The sequence below is a fragment of the Apteryx rowi genome, unplaced genomic scaffold (assembly GCF_003343035.1).
Source record: "Apteryx rowi isolate R43461 unplaced genomic scaffold, aptRow1 scaffold_1125, whole genome shotgun sequence".
NCBI classification, from domain to species: domain Eukaryota; kingdom Metazoa; phylum Chordata; class Aves; order Apterygiformes; family Apterygidae; genus Apteryx; species Apteryx rowi.
Window position 1 is genome coordinate 109389 of NW_020447337.1, and position 25868 is coordinate 135256.

The following is a 25868-nucleotide window of genomic DNA, read 5'->3' on the forward strand; positions in this document are numbered from 1 at the left end:
CCTACAGACACACAAACTCAAGTGTAGCAAGAAAAGAAGTTAACATTTTCAGAAGACAATTTGAAGCTTGACTATGCATCATATAAAGCCAAAGTCTTCAGACAGCTTACAAATACTCCTGAGGAATTCTCCCTGAATTATATTAATAGTTATGAAGTAACTAAGTTTTTTTTTTTAAATGAAAGCTAACAAATGCGATTTTAATTCTAAGGAATTAACAATAGAAAGTGTCCAAAGCTTCTACTGACAGCAAAACCTTGGTGCAGTAAGGGGGTCTCTGCATTTGGAAGATGTCTATTTGCTGTAATTAAAAAGAAATATTCAGCTCTTGTTCCAATGGCAGCCTGGCAAAGCGCTCTCTCAGGAAAAGAGGATCACCTCATCCTTGACTCCCAGCAGGGGACAGGATTAATGTGGCCAGACCTGGAATGAAGGTTGTCACTTGAGTCAATACAGCAGCTTTTAACTTCTTCTAAGATCTCTCTCACAAGATCTCAGAGCCATTCCAAGAAACTATTCCTGGACGAATGGGGCTCTCAAGCAGGATGATGCAACCAAGATTTGAGCTATGTTTTAAGCCTGGCCTAAACACAAATTTGAACAGGTTTAGTTAACCTGTTTGCTGAAATCAACTAGTTTTGGTCAGTTTGACAAAGGAAGCTGCTACAGTCATAGTGAGATTTCACTGCTTTTGTCCATGTACTGAGCACTCATCCAGATCCTTGTCCTACTGCAGTTTGGCATTATTTCAGTGCCAGTCTGCATGCATGGACCCGAAAAGGCAGCATCGATACTACCCAGCAGCAGGCCCTTGCTCAGGGAGGAACATCAGCTCACAGAAACTGGGGCCCAGCCCTCTTCCGCACAGCACCCCTTCACAGGGGAGTCAACACCCCCCGCTCCACCCCAGTTAGCTTTGCCCAAGGAAAAGCAGCTTCATTTTAAAGCCAATGCTTGGTGACCTTACAAACACGGTCTACAGTTCTCCAAGCTAAGCATCCTCAAATCCATCCCCCAAAAGGCTGCAGCTGACTCTTCACAGAGACTTAGGGAATACAAACCAGGGTCAGCAGCCTTCACACGGCAACTAGGGTCCTTTGGGACAAAGGCCTGTTGTGCTGTCAGCCAGAACAGTTCTCCTCAAAGTTTCAGCCGATGTCCCCACTTGAGCTAAACTGCATAAGGTGAAGTTAAGCACAGCAGTGTATTTAAAGGGGTGAATGTTTGAAGGGGGAATCAAGTTATAACTTAAAATACTGCCCTCAGTTTCGTGGCAAAGAATTTTCTTTTACTACCATCTAACTCCCTATTAACTTTTTCCTTTTCCTTCAGGGTGAGGTCAAGAATTAGCTTCCAGTCTTCTTAGACATATGATTTGGGTTGTGCTCTATGATAATTGTGAATTTACAACTTCTTGCACACTTAACAAAAACTAAGCCCACTCCATTCCCCAAAGGGCACACAGCTCACTCCTTTGCAGAATATTTGTATTTCATCATTCACCACAAGAAATGGATGTTGAAGGTTGAGGGGGTGGATTTTTTGCAGCATTTGAAGACACTTTTATCCTAACGGCCACAGAATTCATTCAGGAGCTTAGGGAGACCATCTGCCTCTGTGGGTGGTATACATCAGCAGTTTGGAGGGTACAGACAGCAGGGGGGAAAAACGAAATGACATGACAAACCCCTTAAGTACAGGGTAGGCTGGAGTGCATGCTGTTTTTGTACTTCTGGGCATTGTCGATTTTGCAAGAGCAAACCAAAAAGAAGGAAAATCACTGCAGATGAAACCAATGGCATTTCCTCCATACCTTCTTTCAGAAGGACAAAGCCCAGCAGCTCCCTGTCAGAGAGCAAGTAACACTGTACTAGCCAGGGGGATTAATAATTGACTGCAGGTCCTTCATTTGCAAGTACACTCGTAAACTTTTAAAGTATTAAGTATTCCAAAAATGTAAGACCGCTCCAGGGTATAACAATCACCCTGTGCTACCAGTCATTGCTGCTTGGTGCAGCTACAGGAGCAGAATGCAACTGTTACCTGGGCTGTGGTCTGGTGTGCTCAGCTCCGTGCTCCTCTTGTAGAAAAAGACAGGAAAGGTTGTGTGGGGGAATGTGCAGGGGCTTGTGGGAGGAAGTGTAAATGCACTCTGGTCTTCTGGAAAGCAAAGTCTATGAGCCTGTATCAGTTCAGGTTTATATTGTTATTTTATTGACACATCTGGTTTTATTGAACCTCACAGAAGGTTCCCCACAGTCATAGTGGGGAGATACATATAAGAGTGAGCAACAAAACCAAGATCAAACAGGGGAAAGAGGCAGGAAGATAACCTTCGACACTTCAAGTCCCTGAGCTCTGTCACCCCTAGCAAAATGAAGAGAAGCTCTAAGTCATGTATAAAACTTTCTGAAATGTGTACACAGAAAAGGAAGAGGCTAGGAAAACATGCTCCTTGCAGAAGGACAGAGCCCTCCCAGGCTTTGGAGATGGACTTCACTGCACCACATGCAGCCACATACTGATGGTCAGTCCTAGACTCCTTCACCTCCCCTCTGTAATGAGAAGCATCTGGCACTCCCAGACTCTGCTCTTCACTACTATCACAACTAAGCATCATCTTAAGTAGGTGTTGCTCTGGCCCAAGCAAGAAGCCCTAGTTAGTCTTTTGTTGACGACACATCTCATGCACCATCAAACAGACCCTCATAAAACAGAATCAGGCACTGTTCCCATAACTCATCTTGAGCATCAAAGGAGCCTGTTCCCTGCTCTGCAAGAAACAGCACAAGGTTTTTCAGAGGTTGCTGGAAAATTCACATATGTGATTCCACTAGTATCCTCATGGCAAGATCAACCAGGCAAACTGCTCTTCTCTGTGGCAGCATCCTCCTGGAGGCAAGGGAGCAGACAAAGGGAGAGGGGGAAAGGCATAGCTAGTGACTAAGAAGGACTAAGAATGAGGCTGGAAGTTTTTTCCCCATTAAGTCATTAATAGATCAGCCCCAAGCCAGAGCTTCCTTCCCTCAGATCACTACTCCATGGTATGGGGTGTTTGAATGGTCCTAATGCTCAACTGCTCATGCCACACAACTGTGGACAGTGAGTTCTGCAAGCTCAAAGCATGGGAGTACAGAGAAGGGGCCCAGCCTTGGAGAGTATCAGTTACAAAAAGGTGGTTCTCAACACCCAGTGACTTGAACTGCGTGAACTGTCTCTGGGAAGACATCTGCTTGGAGGTCACAAGACTGACACCTACAAGTTAGTACTAAGAAGCTGCTGTGGAGCAGACAGCTCAGTTTCTTCAGGAGCTTCACACCTGCAGATGCAATTAACACCCATTTAGCTGGCCATTCAGAACTTCTTGGGAGGAGAGCATATTTAATGGTGGCACTCATCAGGTTTGGTGAAGAGGGGGAAGGACATGCATGTGCTCACCCTGTCACCTCATGCAAGCAGTGTAACAGATTTCAGGACTGAAAAAATGCATTCGGGAACAAGGCTAGTTCCACATAGACTAGAGGCTTTAGTGACAGAACTGCTGTGCAAAGTAGCTAGTTTATGGAACATGCTGTTCTAGGAAGCTCGTATAATCAAGGCAGCAGGACAGATGAGATGTTTTGCTACAGAACAAGGCAAAACCCACCAGCTCAATCTCTTTCATCACAGTGTTTATCACTCTGGAAGATGGTGAGGGTTGAAGAAACTCCATGGAGAAAGGAGGGTCGAGGCCTTTTAGCCCCTGGGAATGAAGTCCAAGCAAACTGTATACATATCGCAGAGGGCAGAAGAAAGGAGTGCACAAGCCCAGAGTGCCAGGTACAGCATTACACCAATGTACGCCAATGGTCCTAATACTCAACTGCCCATGCCACACAACTGTGGACAGGAAGTTCTGCAAGCTCAAGAATGGGAGCATGCAGAGTTCTGCAGTCCCACCTGTGACCACCTGATGGACATTGTGCATGTTCTCTCACCAGAATGCAGCATTATGGCAGTTCCTGCCCCAGGCAAGAGATCCAGTATACTAAACCAGTGGTTACGCCGATATATTTCACCATACTAGAGAACAGGGGCAAAGCTGTCTGTATATGCCATGGAAGCTTTCCTTTTTGTGGGGTAGGGAGATTTTATGACAGCACAATCTAGAGAAGTGTTGACACAAGTCTAGGCAAGAGTTTTCTGTGCAGCTCAAATATTGCACCATGTATTCTTGCTAATTAGAAAAATGTCACCCTTGGTAGGGGAGGCATATTTGAGCAACACCTAGCTGCTGCAAGATCAGATACCCAGCTCTGGGAAAGGCTTACAAATGCAAGCTATGGTATGAAAAAGCTTCTTCCCAGTCTTTAGCCCTGTGTTCACTCCTGCTACCTTCCCCATCCTTACTAGGGAACGTGGCTCCAGTGGCACCAAGGCACACACATAAGAGAGTTTATCAGATTAGGTCAGTAAATACTGACAGCCTAGAGATCAGTTTTACAAGTGACAGGTTCAATAGATACAAGACTGCTAACCCTAAAGAGCTGGATCAGCAGGGACATCAGCTTCCACTGCACAATTCTGTTACAGCTGCATTAAAGGTATATGGGTGACCATCACCTGCGGGTCAAGCACCCCATAAAGAGGCAGCAGAGTAGTTGTTTCAGTTTGGCTGGGTGACAGACTGTGATGGTGTGCTCCTTTTCCCCCGCACTGATGGGCTCTCTCCCCCTCAACCTGACCTCCCTGTAAACAGCACATATGTAGGGGCTAGTTGAGCATGAGCCAACTAAAGCCTGTCTAGTATGCAAATATGACTATGAGTCAATCATCTCCCCCCCCATAAATAGGGGGCAGCCCAGAGCCCATTGAGCTCTCCTCCATGGCAGTGGGCTGCACTGCAGAACCTCCTCTTGAGCAGGGACACCTCTCAAGGTTACTCCTCGAGGTTGAGAGATTCCTTACCCGCAACAGATCCTCGGTAAGTGATTAATAGCATGCTGAACTTCTGCAAACTTCACAAAACTTTGCCAAGTTATATCTCTGACCAATTGTGCACATAATTCCTTAGACATAAACCATTGACCAAGTCTGGGACTAGGACTGGATCCAGCCACACCTAGGCTCCTCTCCAAAGGAGTTTGGAAAGCAAGGGGGTCCAGTCTGAACCTCATGACTCAACGGGAGGGTCTCCGTTGCACACACATCTGACCCTGTCCTTCATGCAGTAAATAACTGAGTGAACCTTGCCAATCAAACCTTGTTAAATCGTTCTTATTTACGATTGAACTTTGTTAAGTCACTGTCTTACTGCAATAAACGTAGTGCTGCTTCCCTCTTACGAAGGAAGTGCATCACTCCTTTCGCAACACAGGCTCCCCTTTCAGTAAATCTGTTTGTGCATTTGCTCCATTGGTGCATCTACTCTCCATGTTTGTGAGCATGTACATGCTACAAGATTCTCACTGAGATACAGACAACTGCTCTAGAGAGGGTGCAGGCCCTGCAGAGCTATATACCAGTTTTGAGGAAGCACCTGTCCCCTTCTTGGGTTTTTAAACCACAGTTCGGCAAATGTCCATCCAAATGCAGATGTCTTGCAGAGGGACAGGCAACGCTAACAGACTTTTTTCATATGCAGCTAATATTTGAGTGCTAAGCTTCTCTTATTTAGATTAGCTTCCCAGCCAGCTTGTTCATAAAGGTAAACCTATGCCAGGGAGAATGGAAAAGCAGACTGGATCCCTCAGTGCTTCATATAGCCCAACATATGAATGAACTGTCATGATTGTGCACCTCACATCCCAACTTAAAAGAAAAAGGTAGGAGAAAGATCCACTAATAGATATTCTTAACCTCAGAAAACCAAGACTATACTGGGGCCGAAAGCTCAAATCTATAGCTACAGATCAGTAATTACCATGTGCATTTGAAGCCATTCATTTTCCTGAGCTGTCTAGACTAGCAGTGCTCTAGGGTGGGGAAAGACAATTCACTGGAGAGGAAGAGAATACATTTAGCATCCTAATGAAAAGACAGGAGGGTTTTCTCCAGCAGTGTATTTCCTACATAATTTCTGAGCCATCCAGAAGGAACTGAACTGTGAATGACATATGCTGCCAATGTCCCTATCCATAGGGCCTGCAAATCCAAGTCTAAGCTCAAACTACCAATGTCTCAACAGAAAAGTTATCTACTGCCTCTGCTACTATGCTTTGTCTCCCTTTCTTCTTGCTTCCACAAATCCTGCCAGCATCCCCACCCTACCTCTCTTACGTTTTCCCAGGCTTTTCTGTCTTGTATCTACTCTCTTCCCTCCTCTTTACCCATACATATCACCATGAAGTATTCCCCTGTGCAGCAAGTCTTTCCACCAGGAGCAGCCATACAGTTAGTAAACTGAGATTTGGCACAATCTTCATGGGGACTCCAATTTAATTTTTATCTCACCACCACCACGAGTCACTGCCAAAGGGAACACTCATTTATGCAGTCAGGTCTCTCAAAAGAAAAGTTACAGTCAAAGCGCTGGGGGTTGGACCAAGCCAGTCTACTAATAGATTAATTATATTATGAATTTGGGGAACTACTCCCAGATATGCTTACCCTCCTGGACCTAGCATCCTCAGGGCAAAGTGGAATACCTAACTCAGCATGTTCATCTTCTTTCCTAAACCTGGAGCCAGGGAAGGCGGAAAATCCTGTCCGTACCCTGCCTGGCAAAAACAGTTTTTCAAAAAAGGGTGGCTGATTTCTTCCCTTCTTCCTCAAAAAGTGTTTTCTCCTCACACTTGTGTAGCAACTCTCCGCGCCTCATCAGAAAAAAAACAATTTGAAAGACTCCAGTTTGGATTGAAAGGCTGATGTCAGCAATTTTGCTATGAAAAATCTGGAGCTGGTCTGACAAGCAACACTGAACAAGATGTCCTGAGAGCCTTCTTGCCCCCAGCCTCTGAAGTGCACTGGGCTTTTGAGGAAGGGGGACTCCATGCAGAGCCAGGGACCAAAACTTTTAGAGATTTGGGAGCTCTAAGAGGACAAAAGGCAAGACTGAGGAAGCTTGGTATTGATTTTGGGAGGCAGTGAGATTTCCATGCCTGTTAAAGCACACGTTCTCCTGTGAGGCAGTACCAGCAACCTACCTGATACACCTTTAGAAGTACTGGGGTGAGGTGAGCACACACTGTGGTGAATGGAAAGAGCCCACAGGCAGCAAGAGGTAGTAGATATAATACCCCATCATAGTTATGACCATTTCTGCAGCACACATGCGAGGCTGCTTCTTCTGTCTTCCTGAAGAATTCACACAGTCCATGCTCATCTTCACATTTTCCCTGCCCAACATTTTTCACCAACAGACTTCCTGTTCCAGTCCAGTGCCTCAGCCACAGGGCCACCCAGACAGAGGCAAGCCCTCCATGACCCTAACTGACACTTCACAGACAAGCATGGCAAGGCCTTTGTGAAGACTTTGCTAAAACCAGGCTGCAAAGATGTTCCCAGTTTGTGACTTTCTAACATTTTATATAGCTTCTGAAGACTTAGGATTATGAGATGAAGGAGGTATCACCTTCACTAGCTTCTTACAGTGTTTATCATACTAGGGCCAGATCTCATATTAAGACAAGCAGCTCTTAAGGTTTACACGTAAATAACTCTCCCCTGTTGCTTTTAGCAAAAGGGAGGGAGGGAGGAAGTGAATGTTCTCTTAGCTGGAAGACATCTGGCCTCTGATCAAATCTATACAGTTCCACCTTTACACTAACAAAGACAAAAAGGCAACCCATGAACTTCAAAGTGTGTGTCAATACATGTTATACTCATCTGCCAGAAACTAAGGAAAAAGCAGCACTGGTTTACTATTACTAGACATGTCTGATGAGACTCTCCTGTAACACAAGACACTGAAGCTCCTACATTCTGCGTGGTTTGGATTCGATATGCCAAACAAAATTGCAATCAGCTTGCCAACAAATGAGAAATTATTAATTTTTCATACATCTCAAATTTCACCCTAAATTTAACAATTCTTTGCTGCCCTTACATCACCCAAGGCATTTCAAATACTTTGCTGCAAGGAGAGCATTTAGAGAACACTGTTCCTAACCTGTGTGCTACAGGTCTTTAGGCCTTGATTCTCCAGAGGTTTAAAGAAATTCTTTGCCTCAGATAGCAAGATTACTTACACTGTTAAAGCCACATATGTAGATACTGGCAAGAGTAGAAACTTAATTCCTCTGAACACAAACCTGTGATCTAGTACCAAGCAACCAACAAACTCTCTCAAGCCAAACCTGCACATTGCATACACAGGTATGTATACACACACACACACACACACAAAATGAACTTTCAGTGCAGTATTCACTGACATAACAAGTGCCCCGGCACACTTCAAGATACAAAGCCCTAACACAGAGGAACTCTTTGGCAGGCCTCTTCCCTTCTTCCTAGTCCAAAAGGCTGCCACTTACTACAGAGGAATTAATGAGCAAAATCTCATTTTTGGTCTCATTTCACAAGAAAACCAGCAGTGATTAGGTAATTTTTTAAACCCTGAAGGTGACCTTTCAGTAAGTCAATAGAAGTCCCCTCCATTACAGAAGAGGGTCTCTCCTTCACATTTTACAGAGGAGGAAGATACAGCAGAGTCCAGGCCTAGCTTATTCAAAAGACCATGAGCTCCTTCATTAAGCCAGGAACAACATCCAGGAGTCAAATCCCAGACTTGAGTGTCAACCACTAAATCTGCTTCAAAGTAATTCCACTACTAAGCTATTGGTTGCAGGGGACTGTTCCTACATCCACTTAAACCAGAAGACACTAATCTCTCCATCTGCAACAGATACGCATGCCATAGGGATCTGGACAAGATAAGTTGAACAGACGTTTAAGTGCACACAGTCTGGAGAATCATCCCCAGATTTCAACTGCTACCTTCACAGCACACAAGAACTAAGGAGATTTCTAGACAGCTTCATAGGGCACGGCAACTAAGGAGTCTTTTTAGACAGCTGTCCTTTCTTGTACCTTTGTTGAGGAAAGCATTAACCCCAGCAGGAAAGGTGAAGCTGGCATGCATGAGTCATATACTTAAAGATAATGCACAGCTCTGAAAGGTCTAATCACTTCCAGGTTCATCTAACCCAGCAAACTGATCTATACCAATGACAGAAACTGCAGATACCAGCATGCTACAGAACCAAACCAGCAGCATCACAGCACTTTCAAGAAAAACAAGCTGCCTGCACCTACATGTGCCCCAGTATTCATTAAAACTAGTATTCCTAAGCACACAAACTGCTGGGAAATTTTGGTTGCATCAAGCCAACTTCTTCAGAAGGAGCAAATGCTATTTCCTCCAAGGCAGCACAAAACTCAGTCAACTGCTGGCTTCAAGAAGAAGGACAGAGTACCTAGTTACTGAAAGCAGCCTTCAGATTCCACAGTGTAGTTATCTGGCCGAGTCCTTCAAGGTAGTCCCTGCTTGTCACAGTAGCAGGCTTCAGAGCTCAAACATCTGAAGTGTTTCAACTGGCCACTAATGGCTCACGTAGGATCCAAATGATGCTGGATCCAACTAAGGGACATTCATTCAGGTCCCTCACATGATTCTTGGCTGCACAAGGCAGTAAGGACAAACAGATGTTGTCAACAGCACGTAAGCTGCTGAATGCTTTCTCACATAGGGCTGCTTACTTCCTTCAGCCCTGCCGCATGAACACAAGGGACTGGCTTGCTGTCAGCAGCCTCTGAAAAGTGATACAAATGGCTCCACGTGGTCTGAAGAGGTGCTCCCAAACTGGCATCTGGCCCATCCAACTGAAGAGCACAGACACCCTCAGCCAGATAATAATGAAGCCTCTCCCCTTTCCTCCAGTAAGGGGACAGGGCAAGAGGCCCAGAGAAGACTTAAAACAAGGATCTCATCAGGCTTAGCCCAGTGACCAGCCTCAAATTGTGCTATCAGCTCTTTTCATTTACAGAAATGCACACTAGCCCTCTGAAGCAAGGACGGTCCTTCCCACACTCACAGAAAGGAAGAGAGGTTCAATCTGGTAATTTCTGAGAGACTCTGGGATTCCTCCAGGGAAAGATTCAGAAACCAGTTCCAGTGATGTCACTGGAACAAAAGCATTTGGTGCTCTGTGCTATAGCATAGCCACATTTATCTACACCCCTGGACTTCAAGGGTTTGTACCTACCTCAAGTGTCCCAAGCTGTAATATCGCGATTCTCCATCCGTTGACCGAACTACCTTGACAGTGAACATGGGCTGCAGCTGCCGTAGTTCAAGCAGCACAATGGCCAGGTAGTGAATGAAGAGTAGCGCATCCACAAGAGACACTGCATACTGCACTATTCCTTGGTAGTTGGTGTCCTTCGAGTCCAAAATGCGAACACCATAAAAGAGCCAGTAGGAAAACACAAACAGAAATATGAGGACCAACAAGAGGGCTCGAAACACAAACACCCTGGGTATATCTGCCTTGGGCTGGCGGAAGAACAGAGCCCAGGTCCCAATCAGGAGAATGACGAGTTTAAACGCCACAGAGATGAACAGTCCCTCACAGACAGTACCACATGGCTCCAGATCATCCCGCCACAGGATCTGGGGTAACAAAATGAAGGCGATGGGGGTGAGGAAGACAAGGAGTCCGAGAACAGTCGCCACAGTTAAGCCCAAGTAACGTTTGCAGTCCAACCCAACACTGTCCTCCAGATCTTTACTGATCCTGGCAATGTCCTCCTGGGAAATGCTGTGCTCGGAGGTGCCTGTGATTGCTGTTGTGGTCTCACCCCAGTTGTCATCCTGACAGAGGAAGAGATAAACAAAAAACAAGAGTGAAACAATCAAGTGGTTTGTTCCAGGTCTTCCATTTTTCTTGTCTGGAAAGGGATTGCTACAATGTAACAGACGTAAGTCTCAGGAGAGAAAAACAAACAAACAACAACAAAAAAAGCAAAGCAAAAGTACTACTTTCAACATCAAGCCTGAAAATTAACAAAGATTTAGAAACAGCAGCAGCTTGCCTAAACCAGTGACTAAACTTTAGGTGCTGCTTAAAAGGTGCAACTGCAGAGCAGGTAGCTCAGCTTTCTATGCCATTCACTGTACCTCAGAGGTTAACAAGTAATATCACATAACTCTTGGAAACTGCAGTAATCATCAGCTCCCACATGCAAGGCTAGGACTAGCACCCTTCCAGCCTGCAAATTCCATGGTGCAAGTGCACCACAGAATCACCTGGAAGGGAAACTTTCATTTCAGTGTTTCCAGCCAGTCATAATCATTACACAATCAAAAACATGTCCACACGTTATTTTTCCATCAATACAGAAGCAACTGTACTTTCAGCAAGTTCCTCCACTTTTTGCTTTTACTCTTCTATATGGGAATATTGTACACACTAGCTGACATATTCTAATAAAAGTTTAGTTCAACCAACAATTCACAAGTGGTCAAAGATGATATTTACAGGTATAGGGCTTTAAATTTAGGGGATCTAGACTACCAAGTAACCAGTATTAGAGTCTAGGACATTGTCAGATACCATTCAGCCTCAAAGAAGCCTACCTGAAATACAGTTGCCATCTAGTCAAGTTTCAGTTTATAGTAAGTTCTCCAAGAGTCAGATTTCTACCCTAGCAGACTTCAGAGGACATCTGCAAGCCAGTACTCCCAATCCATTATGCCTCCAATTGCTCCTCCCTGGTGCTGGTGTGGCTAAGGACTTAGGCTGACATGTACGGATTTGACTCACCACCCCTGTTTAAGATTCCTGACACTTCACATAAGTACACACTGAACAGTAGAAATGCTTCTAGGTAGCATGTGTTTTGTTCCTTGGCACCTTGTGTCTTTGTAGTTGAAACGTTCATTCACAAGCGCAGGTTTTGTTCTTTTACCCACCCTCCCAAGTGCATCCTTCTGCTTTCCATGTCATTAACAGGATTTCCATCTTTCCCCAGACTTCTGCAACTGCACATGCTGATCAAAGCACATTGCTTTAAAGAAACAAGTATTGTTTTTAACATGAGACGTGATACCTACAGAAATAAGCATGCTGCAGCACTGTATGACTGTGGAGCCTCTGGCTTATCAGAGCACCTTTTAACCATTATTCACTTCTTTTAAAGAGTTATGGGAAAACGTCTTCAAGAAACCTTGGGAGAGGAGTGGACAGAGACAGCATAACTACATTGAACAGCTCCAGGAATTTAACTTCTAATGCACTCCAAGACACGAATACCTCCCCGCCTAGAGCAGTAGGGCTTTGAGACAGACAGACCACAAACAGTCAGCATCTTGAATTAATTTGAGTGGGGTCCCCCCCCCGCAAAAAACACTTCTCATCAAAACAGAGGCCCCAGAAGAGATATCTGCACTGTAGTATGTCCTGAAAGGGAGCATAATCATATCACATTTTCCTCTTTGCTGGTGTCTCCAGTAAAGGAATCTAAGCATTTCAAGTATTTTATGCTTACGTATGAAATAACTCTGCATAATTTCTACAATTTTAAGGACTGAATAACTGCAGAAGAGAGAAGAGGCACATAAATACCACAGTGCCTTAAGGCTACAGCCCAGAGAAGAAGCCACACAGCCCTAGTCTTAGTCTACCTCTTGTAACAGCTCTTCCCATTTTAAGAGGCACAAGCAAAAAAATCATGCAGTTACATGGAAACATGAGTCTAAAGCTCCAGCGGTACAAAGCTATCGGACCCAATCTAAGGCACCCCACTCACTAGGAGACAATCGTGCTCATGCATCAGCTTATTTTTCTTTGACTTTTTTAAATTCACATTGAGGAGGTCTTCATGAAAACAAGAAGGGCTTATGAATTCACTAGAAACTTTAGATCTATTCAAAGTAATAGCTGGGACTCATGAAAACAAACATCTCATCACAAAACACCAAGAGGAGGTACATAAATTCAGCCCACCTATCATCACAAAATACTGTTACAAGTACTATCATATACATCTTAGGTGGAAACAGTACAGCATTGTTTTGTTTTGGAAAGTGCAGAGCAGGAGCCCAACAACCAAGAATTGAAATTCCAAAAATCCAGCCCAGGAGGCGCTGAAACATCCTGCATTCTGCAGTCCGCCATGTCTGCAGCATCAGCCATTCCTTGTAAATGAATATGCACCTTCACATCAATTGCTGGAACTCCAGATACTGGAGTCTATCCAAGATGCAAGCTAAAAATAGTATTTTTCCATTCTTTGTTTGAATTAGTGTTAATACACCAGCTTCACCGTTAGGTTTTTCTTCTCGCTTGCTTTCCTTCCTAGCTATTTCACATTTGCTTTAAATTTCTTGCCTCCCTTCTCTACTGGGATTCTGGCTCCTAATGTTTTACACTATTACTCCTGAGCAAATCCTGTTTAAAAGCAAGTGCATATACAGGTAAATGAGTTGACCCAAATAATGCACAGTGAGATGATGAAAACAGATGTTTCTATAGAGCTTGGCAGATGACACTCTTTGGAGACAGAGCTAAATTAATGCCCCATGGGTAGTCACACCAGCATTGGTGCTGTCAAAAATAATGCTTGCAGAAATGACATAAAACTGATTGAGACCTTGGCTTTATGCATGAATAAGTATATTTATATCAAAGGCAAAGTGCAAAAAACTCTTGTTGTACCAGGCTAATTCTAAATGGAACTACAGCACTCTAGCTCTACAGGAGGGTACCAATAAATCATGATTGTTCATTACCAGCACGCAAGCAACATTTTCTACTCATGTGCTGGTAGCATCAGGCAGTCTGTTCCAGAAACCACACTCCATGTTCATTTCTGCTTCCTCTTTACCTGGCCCTCCTCTGTCCGAGAGGCATCATTCCCAAGCAGTGGTTCTGCAGGCGGTGTCTGGATAGTGACGGACTTCTCAGATCGACTGCCATCTTTGCTTCGTGGTGATTTGTGCCTGTCCCGACTCCTTATTCCAAACAGAGCAAGAGGAGAAGAAAGTTACCAGAAAGACAGTCTCTGGAGCAGGGCCTGGAACCTGCACCATCTGTATTATGGCAAGTACCCTAACATTAGGTTATAGTCATGCTTGCCCCATTTCTTGATCAATAATGATTCAGTTTGTGATGAAACAAGCTTCAGAAGAGGCAGAAAGCAAACTTGCCTAGAGCAGCCTACAGCCCGGTGGTTGGGACAGCATAACCCCTCAGCTATTGCAGAGGGAAGCAAACGGGCTGGCACTATCTTGCCTCCATCTCAGCTTCTCTTAAAATGTTTTTTTACAGTGCTGTACTTGAAAGAAAAGTTTGCGTTCTCTCAAGAGCTATCCACTCTACTTGAGATTAACTATTCTACACAATTCACTACCTGCAACAAAGTTTCTCACAGAGACACATATAGTTAACACAAAGAATTAATCAAGACAGCCCTAGTTCTTGCAAGGTGAAGTCTTGCCAGCTAGGACCCTAACACTGCAAGACAACTGGTGAAGTTTATTTCCACTGGTTAATATCCCCCTGCTAACCTCTTAGAGGCAGAGAGCATCAAGGGTACTAGACACACAGGGTGCTACTTCTGCCTTACCCTTTAAAACCTTATGGCCTTAAGGACTTGCTATTCAAGTTCAGAAAAGCCCGACTTCCAGTCCAATTAATCCTGATAAAGGACTTGTTGCAGACTCAAGTACCACTCAAATTCTATTTAAACAATGAAGAGCAGACAGGAGGATGGTGAGAAGAAGGAAGCCTTACTGCTACATGGTAAAGAAACTACATCAAAGGGAAAAAGGGACAAATATCAGTTTGAGAACTTTGACATGTCTTCTCCCCAGAGACTCTGTTAAGCCCTCTCACTTTAACAGTACAGTTAAGCGATCTTTTCCTTCTACTGTCTCTTCTCCAACCTTTCCAGCCATATATGACTCCAGAGCGCATGTAACTGGTTGAATACCACTAAATTAGTAGGATAACTGCTTCCAGTCTCCTCACTGGGTTCCTCATAAAGTCTTTCCACCTGTATCTCCTCCATGTAGCCCCACTGATTTCAGCCTAACTTAGATTTTTTTCCACAGGATGTATCCTAGCTTAGAACAGCCAGTAATTTAGAATAAACATTTCCTTACCCTTGCCTGTGGGCTTTTTTGGAGTGACCTGAGTAGTGTGAATATCCTGAATAAGTTGATTCTGTATCCATGGTAGCAGACATCAGGACTGCACGGCAGGGGCACAGACTGTACGTTATTTAGATGATGAGTTGTTGGTGCTCCTGAGGTGGAGTCTGTGGTAGAAGTGCTTTCCTGGGTACTCTTTGCTTCGCAATCATCAGTAAGGCCTGGTCCTCAGGGAATGAGTGAGCTTCAGATACAAGGAACCCAACCAGAGGAGAGGGGAGGGAGGGTGCCGTACTCCTCAGCATCGACCTAGGGAAAGACAAGCAGGGATGGAAATGCACTCTGCACAAAGCAAGACAGCATTCCTACTGCAGTAATTCCCTCACCCTCTTCACCCCAGCCATACATCAGCACTCATCATACTGTCTGTTCACACATTCTTCCTGGCTGATACATCTCTTTTAGGTCTACAGAGAAACATACACATTTAAATAAGCTGATAACGTACCTCTGTTTTGAAAAATCTAGTCCATTCATCCAAAAATCAAAACCAGCATAAGTCACTTGGAAAAGACAGTGATTTGGAGAGGACTCAGCAGCCTAGATATAGATATTCACTCCCCAAAAAAGTATTGGTCTTGACCTCCCCACCCCATCTTTACACCTGTATAAAGCACATCCCAAATACCACCAGCTTCAGAATCACAGCATTATAGTCTGCTTGGGGGAAGGTGCGGCAGGGATGTGACTATCCCAGGAGAAATGCAGGAATGGATCAGACCACCATGCCCGAACCTGCTTTGTTTTCATAACTGCAAGGTGTGCCCATTTTACAAGCATTAGTTACTATACAATCAATGGCACTATAAACACCTCCTTTCCTTTGCAACCTTTACCTCCAAAAGTTAATTTGGGTCTTGAAGAATTGAATTTTATTAAAAATTATATCTATATATACACATACACTAATAACACTGGGGAACGCTGATTAGAGAACATATCTAGTTTATACGGGCCAACATTTCTTACAAAGTACGTCCATTTGGAACAGCAGCTACAGTCCTAACTGTAAAGGGCAAAAGAGAAGCACGGTTTTCGGGACAGGAACAGGGAGACATCAGAACAATTCCTAATAGTTATATGTCAAAGATTTTGAATCCTGGGGGAGAGAAGGGTAGACACCAATCGCTCCCAAGTCCAGATTCTGCATTAGGTGATAAGAGAAACAGAGAGGAGGGGACTAAGTCACCAGCTTGGAGGATGAATGCATACTATAAAGAGGTGTAGAGAGAAGGGTTGCAACTATGGACGGAGCTGCATTGGCACAGCCCAGTGTTTGGCTCGAAAGAGTCTTTTCACATGTTTCCTGCCCAGACTATTGCTGCCTCTAACTAACACCAGTGGAATGGAAGGCCACAGTCTACAGGCCTGTAGTTTTAGAGCAAGGAAAAAGCTGCTTTAAATTAAATTAAATTCCTCCGTTATTTTCTGCTCACAGCAGTTTTCAAAGCTGTTTGCAATAAAAGTCAACCACTGCCTTCCGCCCTCTGCCTCCCCAAACACAGAAAGGGACAACAAGAGAAATCAGACCTCATACTTGGCCAACTATTCTTTCCAGCCATAAACACAGAAAGATTTCTCCTCTAACACCTTCAGAAAAGCCTGTAAGCAAGCAGAAAGTTGAGTACAGCCCTCTACCACAGACAGACTATGCCAAAAGAATCAGATCCCTTCACCACAGGGTTCCCTAGTTCATGGTGCAATCTGTAACACCATTGAGAAGTGGTCCCTTTGCATCAGGAGCTGCAGGTACTTGCCCAGCACTTGGGCTTGCCAAGGCTCTTTGAAAAGAGAGGTAGAGGATGGGACATTTTGTGTACACAAATTCCCAGGCTGTAAGGGAATATCATGCCTCAAAAGAGCTCCTTAAAGGCAGCACAAAATCTGGGAAGAGCAAACAAGGGTGGAATCATAAGGCCTGGTTTTGGGAAAGGGAAGTGAGGATGAATTTAAACTGTATAGGCACAGCAAAACAAAAAGCCAAGACACAGTACAGTCTGGAATATGTCATCATTAACATAACATGAACAAAAATCCTCCAGCTTGGTACACGTGATGAAACGCTCATTAACTCACTAGGTTCACACACACTGTCTGTGGCTTATGGCTCCAGCAATACACTTGGACTCAGAAAAGCTGATTTTTTTTTTTTTCCTCCTCTGCCCTGCTGGGCAACCTAGGGTAAACCCCTTCCTCTGCGTCCATCCTTCACTGATAAATGGAGCTAAGTCTCTCCTTACCACCCCCGTAAAGCACGATGATACACTAGGCATGGCCATTCAAGAGGTCATAAGTGTCAGACACAACAAACCAGGAACACTCTCAGTTATATGAATGGTGTTAACAAGTGTTACAGGCTTAAACTACTGGCTGTTTGTAAACTTATTAGAGTCTCTTCTTTGAGAGCAGCCACTGTCTTTACAAACACATACTACCACATTACAAGAATAGCAAAAATGAAGGGAGCTGTTGGTGTACCTCAGTAAGGCTTACTAATTTTTCCTAGGCTTCCTATACTGAAAGCTGGCATAGGTGGCCTACTAGCAAGTATCTCAATGGACTTTGCCTTAATGCACAATTCTCACAACCTCCAGGAGAGGCTGAATGAGAAAACCAAGGCACAGAGGCATACTACTCACCCAGGATCACATAGCAGTGCTATGGGGGAACCCAAGAGAAAAGTGTCAGTTCCCAGCATTTTCTTTTAATTACGGAACAGAATTTCTTCCCAGCTCCCAGACAGAAGAATCAGAGCTGAGACAGATTAGTAGGAGAGCTTCTCATGCCTCCTGTCATCTCCAGTAACACAGGGTCACACTTCTCTGGAGACAGAGAACACTTCAGCAGGTAGAAACTGCTGTGAAAATGCACAGGCCTACTAGACACAAACCACAAAGCAAGCAGTTCCCATTTTATGGTGGGGTGAAGCAAGGCAGCGCTGGGTACCAGGCACAGAAAGCAGGCTCATGGTGAGGCTAACACAGGAACTCTGGGGCAGGCTGGATCATGCCAACTCTCCTTTTCTGTGTAAACAAGAGCAACAGCTTTGACACAGCTCTGTGAAAAGTCAACAAGAGAACCCCCAGAAAATGTTAAGGCTCCTGGATTGCGGTCAAAAAGCAATATATTGAACATGGGAACTCTGCAACACCTCCTGGCCCCTGCTGCAGGACACACTGATGGTTAAATAGAGCTTCCTGCCAAGGCAGCTATAGGCCTGTTGAGAATAGAAATATATCTGCCAGACTAAAGCTGGAAAAAGCAGAAGACCACTGGCTTTGTCTGGTGCTCAACTGAGGCTGATCTTCAACAAGGCTTCCTAGATTTGACCAGCAAAGTTTAGCATGGGCAGCTAGCTAGACACCACTCCCAACCTAAGCAAGATGAAATGAGAAAACCAAGGAGAGAGGAGCACAGCCTGCAGAGAGAATGGTCCAACCAGACACTTCTCATAGCCAAACCAAGTAGGTTAACTACCTCCTGTCTATGTTACAGCAGGAAGGGTACTAGCATTACCCCAGAAAATTCTTCTGAACTGCTGAGGAAGAGGTAGGGAGGGGACCAAAAGAAAAACAACCCAGGCTGTCTCTTGGTTGGAGCCCTTTTGATGCGAGAGACAGAAACCAATCTTGGACGGCCACCACCCCAGTAGTTCCCACCCCTAAAGCCTGAACAAAGCTACAGAAGGCAAATTGACATGTGCATCCTACCTAGCACAACCAGATCCAAACTAAGTGCAATTTTTAAACACCTCCACTGCAGAATTACTAATCATCACTATCCTTATTCTACCCCCTGTGGACCAGGACAACTATTCTGCATTAAGAAGTGGCCCGTCATTTAGGGCCTCATCCCTTCACAAACAAGCAACAATTGACAGTCTGATTTAATTAGTTCAAATGCTTTCACAAAGGATCATTACATCTCACAGGACTCCACTGAAGGCATGGTCTGTTTGCAGAGCTTGTGGCCCTGTGTGAAAGGCGGCTCCTCTGGCCTGAGGGTACAGTTACACTATACCTCAGCTTTGACAGGAAAGCCAGTGTAAGTAACTTCCACCTCCACATCACGGTTCACCACTCAGTTGTGTCAATGCAATTCTCAGAGAGCAAACAGCACCACTGAAAAAAACCCTATTCTCCCACTTGTTGCGCTTTTGTCTTGGATCCTTTCCCTGACCTAGTTCACAGCATGGTCCCAAACAACACAACAAACACCATGATGAATAGCAGCACAAGCAAACAGCTAGAGGGCAGACAGGAATTCCTCCTCCACTCAAACCAACCTATTGTGCAACTACACACTGCGCACTTGGCTACCAGTAGGACAGGGACTCTCACTTTGCCTTTCTCCTGTTCACAGATGACAGGAGCACACTTCACCTTACTGTGAACTACAAGATGGGGAACAATGCTAAGGATGCCCAAAAGGAAAATTTGGTACCCTGTCCTGGCAAGAAGGGTGGCCACATCCTGCATGGCAGTGAAGAAATGTAGTCGCCCCTTCCTGAGTACAGTAGAGATCACAGTAAGTACAGCTTCTACACAGCTATGAAACTCATTGCAACTCCCTCTTTTCACACAAAAAGATTCATAAATCTCAAGAAAAAGTTCATTTGAATTGCTATTTTCCATGCTTGCGGCCCAATCCCATTTCCAATGAAGTTAGCTTTGTGATCGTCTTCAAGGGAGCACAATTTGGCTCCAAGCCCAAGGGAAATTTAAAAGAACGAGTTACATCTTTAAATCAAAGAAGGCAAACACAAACAAGAACACCCTATATCCCAATGGATTTTCCCTTGTGAAGTTGAGGCAAATAACTCCACAGCAGCTCAGCTTTGAAATCTTCGTCAGTATAGTTTCAATCTTGCCCAGTTTAGAACTTGCAATGAATTAGAGTTAATTTACCAATTGGCTCATGAAATCACATATATTTGAAAGTGCCATCTGGAGCACAAGCAGCCATCAATGTCTGCGAGTATGTGCACACATTCAGTTCAGTACACTGTTGGCTTCACTTGTTAAACAGCACCAGCTGTCTAGAGGATAATGGATGCCCATTAGCTATCACGCTGAAGAATTTTTTCTTCATTTAGTGAGGTGAAGAGCTTTGCAAATTAAACACACAGAATGCCAAGAGCTATGCTAAGGGATGGCACTAGGCTTCAAGGCTAAAAATTAATATTTTTTGACTGTCTTACAGTGTCTCTTTTATATTAACTGTGGCATTAACTCTGCTACATGGTACAGCTGTAGCATATTCCTATTATTCACTTCAGAAAAATGAGAAGTTACGTAACTTACTATATTCAACTGTAAAGAAAGACCTATGAGCAATACAGCAGGAACTTTTCACTTTTGAATTTCCTGAGTAGTCCCCGATCCAGCAATTTGATCTGTAGGCACCTAAGTTCAACCACGTTTATCTATTTGCAGAGCCAAGGGCTTCAGTTTCAACTGCCAACATGCTTTTGGAATCATATTTTCCAAAAGCTTTTTATTTATTTTTGCATGTCATTAAATAAGGCATATTTTGGCCTTGAAATGTATAAACCAAAGTTTTTGCTTTATAGCAAATAGCTCTTAATAGCTCTTAATTTGCAAGCCCCTCATGCTAAAAAAGTTCAGTAATCAGCAAATTCAAGCCCTATAGCAAGGGGTTCTCTTTTCTTTTTTACTTCTCACAGAAGCAATTTCTTAGAAGCAGTTCATGGACCCCCAGGAATTTGCATCCCCAGACTGGAAACCAGAAGTCCATGACATGGATATTTCAAAAAGATAAGTCACTGTATTTGTTGAAGCAATCCACTCATATACTTAATTAGAACATGCAATAACACTGCTCTGAAAATGTAGTGAGGCTATCCTATTTGACAACAAAGAAAAGGCCTGAACAAAATTGATACTCAAGCAAGTGGGGTTTCCCAGCAGTAAGTCCCAGCCTCTTGCCTCTCTGTTACATAGCTGACCCATGACTTGGGAAGTTCTCTACACAGGATCCACCAACCTGCTGCTTCCCCAGTGGATGTTCTTTACCTGTTCCAAGAACCACATCTACACTGTCCAAATCTTGGAAGCCCACCCAGCATTCACGTCAGTCATGCAAACTATACCTTAATTACCAATCTGCTAGACTAGTGAAAACTCGTACTTCCTCATCCATGTATTCCCTGCGTTGTTGGACCTTCGAGCATACCTCTGATCTTTGTGATGCAGTCTCACATGCTCTAGTACACACTAACACAGTTATCAATACCAACATTTAAAGCCCTGCAGCCTCACAGAAACAAACTGAGGCAAGATCTGCCTTGGAGCTGTTGCTTCAGACTCTGCCTATCCAAGCCAACAGTACTTGTATCTTATTTTCAAAGTTTAGTTGTAGCCATAGCAGTTAAATATTGAGAGGACATCAAAGGCTATAAATTACAGAAAGTTTATCTATTGACTGTGTACTCCCTCCTTTAGGGCACTCCATGTCTTCTACACACTCTATTTGGAGTTTCAAAACAAACAAAACCCACCACCAACAAAAAACAGGTCTAGAGGCCGTGACCAAACCCAAGTACACAACACAGCTGGATTCCACAACACAGTTTCCTTCTAACGCCCTCCTTGCGATCAACCCATTATAAAGCCAATGCCATTCTGACTTTGCAAGAAGGAAGGGCAGGAGTGCTGACCACAGAGGAAGTAACTACTTTTTTTGGTGACCTGAATGGCATGGTATTTCTGAAGTAAAGGCTAATAAGAAATTTTAAAAAATTTATAGGATAGTTTTGACAAATGCTTGTTTTCTCCTTCCACCAAATTCCCCAGCCACAGTAGGAGATACAGAGGAGCACGATACTACTTGTGCCTTGTACAATTACTGTTTCCCACTGGCAGAACTGGACAGCACAGTTCTCTGCTCAGGTCGGTCTCTCAGGTCCCTACCCCCACACAGCAATGGCAACAGACCCTGCAACAGCAAAGCTACATTTCTGATGTTGTTCTTAGTTTTGGTTGTCAGAGGTGTGGGTGGAAGGAAGGTTACCACAACAACACAACACACAGTTTTCCTAGAACTGGTGCAGACATGCTGGAAGAGTTTCTGCAGTACAGTATCCTACTCTTCCCATTACGGTAAACCCTCCCTAGGTGCACACATTCGTAACACACTAAGGTCTACCAAGAATACTGCCAATACTAACCAAAAGCAAAACATCACTAGCAGCTACAAGGGGTTTTATATTAGAATAACTACCACCAAGCACAGCTCAAGTATCTGCTTTCCTTTCAAAGCCGCTGGCCAATGACCACAGGCCGTTAGCTACTCGCCTGGGTGGTTTGACACAGGCTGGAAATCCTTCCAAAATTTCAGCTCATAAGGAGCATTTTTTAAGTGAGGCTTTCTGTAAGACTCTATTCACCATTTATTTTTCAAAATTAACAAGCAAAATGATGACTGAGCCAATACAAGTCCCAGAGTTACAGCCAGTTATATAGCCAAACCCCAGAGGGGGAAAAGAGCCAAGCACATTCAAAATGAAGTTCCTCAAAGACTACGTAGCTTCAGCAATGGTGAAGCAACTTTGGAGAGTTTCTTTCTTCTCCTTGGTGTCAGTACACTCTAGTAATGGGCTTACAGGCAACAAAATCATGGAACGCACTCTGCAACATCCCAATTTCCTCTTCCAGCAGCGTCACTTAACTTCTTAACTCTTCAGAGCTGCAAGGATCTTGTGGGCAATGGATTGTTGACAAACCCAAGTCCAAAGAAATAACGCTTCAACCAGTCATAGAATTACTAACTCTGCCTCAACAGACTAAAACCCTGTCATCAAGTCATTTAAGCTTTCATGGACCCTGCAGTCAAAGAACTCAGCCTTCGGCACAAGAAAATTAATTTACACCCTCAGCAATCTTTTAAATAAGAAAAGAATATTGTTTCACAGTGGCCATCCAAAGTTTGCTGTTACTGAAATTGAACAACTAATGCAATAGCTTTGCCCTCTATTGGGCACACTCAGAAATGTTCAGCTGTGTATCCCAGGCCAATATTGCTCAGATACAGAAAGGAGGATCTCCTTACAGCTACTGTGCTGCAGCCTGCGTTTTTGGAGCAGATTTATCTCCAGCCATGTGAGGTTCCACACGCTGTAATTTGCGGAACAGAACTGACCACTCTGTCCTGTGAGCCCATGATTTTGGATATCACTCCAACTGATCAAATCAGCTTCTAACCAGAGAAACATAACTGTGTGCTGTGTCCCCATCCCCCATGACACACCTAGCCACCCAGATGGATGAGCTGAAACATAAAGCAGCTTGTTTTATATGATTTGGCCAATGATGCATTAGCAGAGTCTTCAAACCACTCTGATTTCACTCACGCTGGCCTGTTAGTAGTGCACCATTTCTTTCAAACACAAGGCTTGGAAAAGCAACTGCTGCCCACTCTGCAGGACTAAGCCTACAGCTCTCTCCCGAATTTAAAGGTTTTGCTCATAAGAAGTTCAGATGTTTTTCGCTGCAACGTGAGAAGCATCAAAGCGAGGACCCTACGGCCAAGCAGCTTTGCTCCCCGCGGCAAAGGGCTCGCGGGGCTCCACGGCCGAGGCTGGCCCCGCCGCCGCCAGTGCCCGGGCGGGCAGGGGCAGGGGCCGGGCGGCGCCCCGGAGGCCCCCCGACCTGCCCCGCTCCCCCCGCGGCCAAGCGACGAGAACCGGCTCCCCGGGAAGCCCCGGGCAGAGGGAGGCCCCGCCGCGGCCGGCACCGCTGCCCCGCTGGCTCTCAGCCTCAGCCCCCGGGCTGCCAGCGGGCAGCCGTAGGCGCAGGCGGCCGCTCCGCCCGCCCCAGCACCGCTCAGCTCACAGCCTGCGGGCGCAGAGGAAGCTCCGGCCGGCTCCCAGCCGCACCCCGCGCACGCCGCCGACCCGGGGCTGCCGAGGCCCCGCGGGACACGGGTGTCGGCCCGGGGGACCCCATCCCGCCGGCGCGGGAGGGCCGGCAAGGCAGCTTCGCCGCCTCCCCCACTTGGGGCTGCAGCCTCCCCTGCTCCCGCCGGCCGGGGAGACCAGCCCGCTGCGGCCCCAGCCCCAACCACAACCCCGCCTGGGAGCGGGGCTCCCCAGCGGAGCGGCAGCCCCAGCCAGCAGGGCGGCGGCGGGTCCCGGCGGCAGAAGGCGAGGGTGCGACGGACGGCAGCGCCGCGGCCCCTCGCCCCGCTCCGGACCCCGCACCGAGCGAGCGAGCGAGCGAGCGACCTACCTACCTCCCTCCCGCGGCCGCCCCATGCCGCTCTCGGCACCGACCCGCCACCGCCACCGCCGTCCCCCACCGCCTTCCCCCGGCAGCGGCCGCAGTCGCTGGTGCCGCCGCTTTCCGCTTCCTGTGCCCGGCCCCGTCCCTCCCCCTGACTACGGCCGTGCCGCCCCCGCCCACGGCCCCGGCCCGGCCCACACCGGCTCTGGCGGCGGCGGGCGCCCCGCGCCCAGCCCCGGCGGAGTCGCCGCCCGCAGCAGCCCCCGCGCTCCCCGGACGCGGCTCCCCCCCGAGAGGCGGCCGCCCCCTGCTCCCACCGAGAGCCCCGCACAGTCCCTCTGCGACCCCAGCTGCCCTTTGCGAGGCCGGTCCCCGTGCCCCATAACCTGCCTCCTCCGGCACCCCAGCCCTGCCCACCCGCACACCAGACCCGGTCCCCAGCGTCTCCCACCCGCACCCCTGCTGTCACTCAGCTTCCCCGCACGAAGGCTGAACCGCACCTCGTGGCCATCCAGCCCTTGCTGCAGCCATGGCTTGCGGGGATCAGCAGCCAGGACCCACTTCTCACTCCCGAGAGACTTGATTTCACCCTTTGAACCTCTCACTACAAATTTGCCTCTTCCCCGTCTCAGCCTGTAGACATGCACCCTCACAATTCCTGCTGCTGCCTCTCTTCCTGAGACCCATTTCTTGCACTCCTCCCTGCTGCAGCCCCCCACCTGCTGAGCCCTACAGCCCCCCAAGGTTGAGCCCTTCCCATGCCACAGTCTTCCTCCACCCAGCCTTGCCCATCACCTGTTCTTATACAGTTACACTCCCCTCCAGGATGAAGACTAGTCTCTTCAAGGTCTCCCATCTAGGACGCCCACGTTCCCAGGTTTCTCTCCACAAAACCTAGCCTACAGGATCACTTGGTCTCCTCCTCCACGTGTAGCCTGCAGCTGCAGCACATTTTCCCCCTTGCAATGAAAGGTCTGCAATGAGGTAGGGCCTCTTGCCCCCCAGGGAGGATGGTCTAGTCTGCCCAAAGCCTCTAACAGGCTTCCTGTCTGCCTTGGCACCCAACTCTTCACACCATTTGCTCTGGGCAGCTGGGGAGGAAAAAGGCAGAGTTCTGCAAGCCGTGCAAATCACCTTTCCTGTCTCTGAATGCTGCTCCTTCTCCATTTCACCTTTGGGTTGTCTTACCCCATAAAAACAGTTAAGCTTTCAGGTCATACAATGAACTAGCAGCTGAGAATGCATAAAGAAAATCTAGACCATCTACCTCCCAGTCCTGTGCTTTGAATTACTTGAGAACAATCCAGTCTATAAAAGGAACAAATACAGAATTTACTGAAGTTAATCCTACCACATAGTTTCTGCATTGCATTATTGCAGCTTCTGTGGATTGCATCTTTAATTTTTCCCCTTCAACTTCCCCTCACTCCCCTTTTCCAAAATAATGTCACAATTTTATTTGTACTACTTGTCCTCTACTCAAGATCTGT

General features: G+C 46.0%; 1 protein-coding gene across 6 annotated transcripts in view; it reads right to left on the bottom strand.

Moving 5' to 3' along the window:
• The window catches only part of VANGL1 (VANGL planar cell polarity protein 1), a 48702-nt gene extending 24255 nt beyond the window's left edge, over positions 1-24447 (bottom strand). For 4 of the 6 annotated variants that reach the window (XR_003255504.1, XR_003255505.1, XM_026077852.1 and 1 more), the window contains exons 1-4: positions 15585-15888; positions 15089-15385; positions 13810-13936; positions 10188-10795 (exon numbers count right to left, since the gene is read on the bottom strand). Coding sequence is in view for 4 of the 6 variants with exons in the window: in XM_026077852.1 (XP_025933637.1) it covers positions 10188-10795; positions 13810-13936; positions 15089-15171 (818 nt within the window). In the remaining 2 variants the exon portion in view is untranslated. Of the gene's footprint in view, positions 1-10187; positions 10796-12037; positions 12151-13809; positions 13937-15088; positions 15386-15584; positions 15889-24388 lie in introns of those variants that run through there. The other 2 variants (XM_026077833.1, XM_026077860.1) reach the window with 2 other exon arrangements.
• Between the last annotated feature and the right edge of the window lie 1421 nt (positions 24448-25868).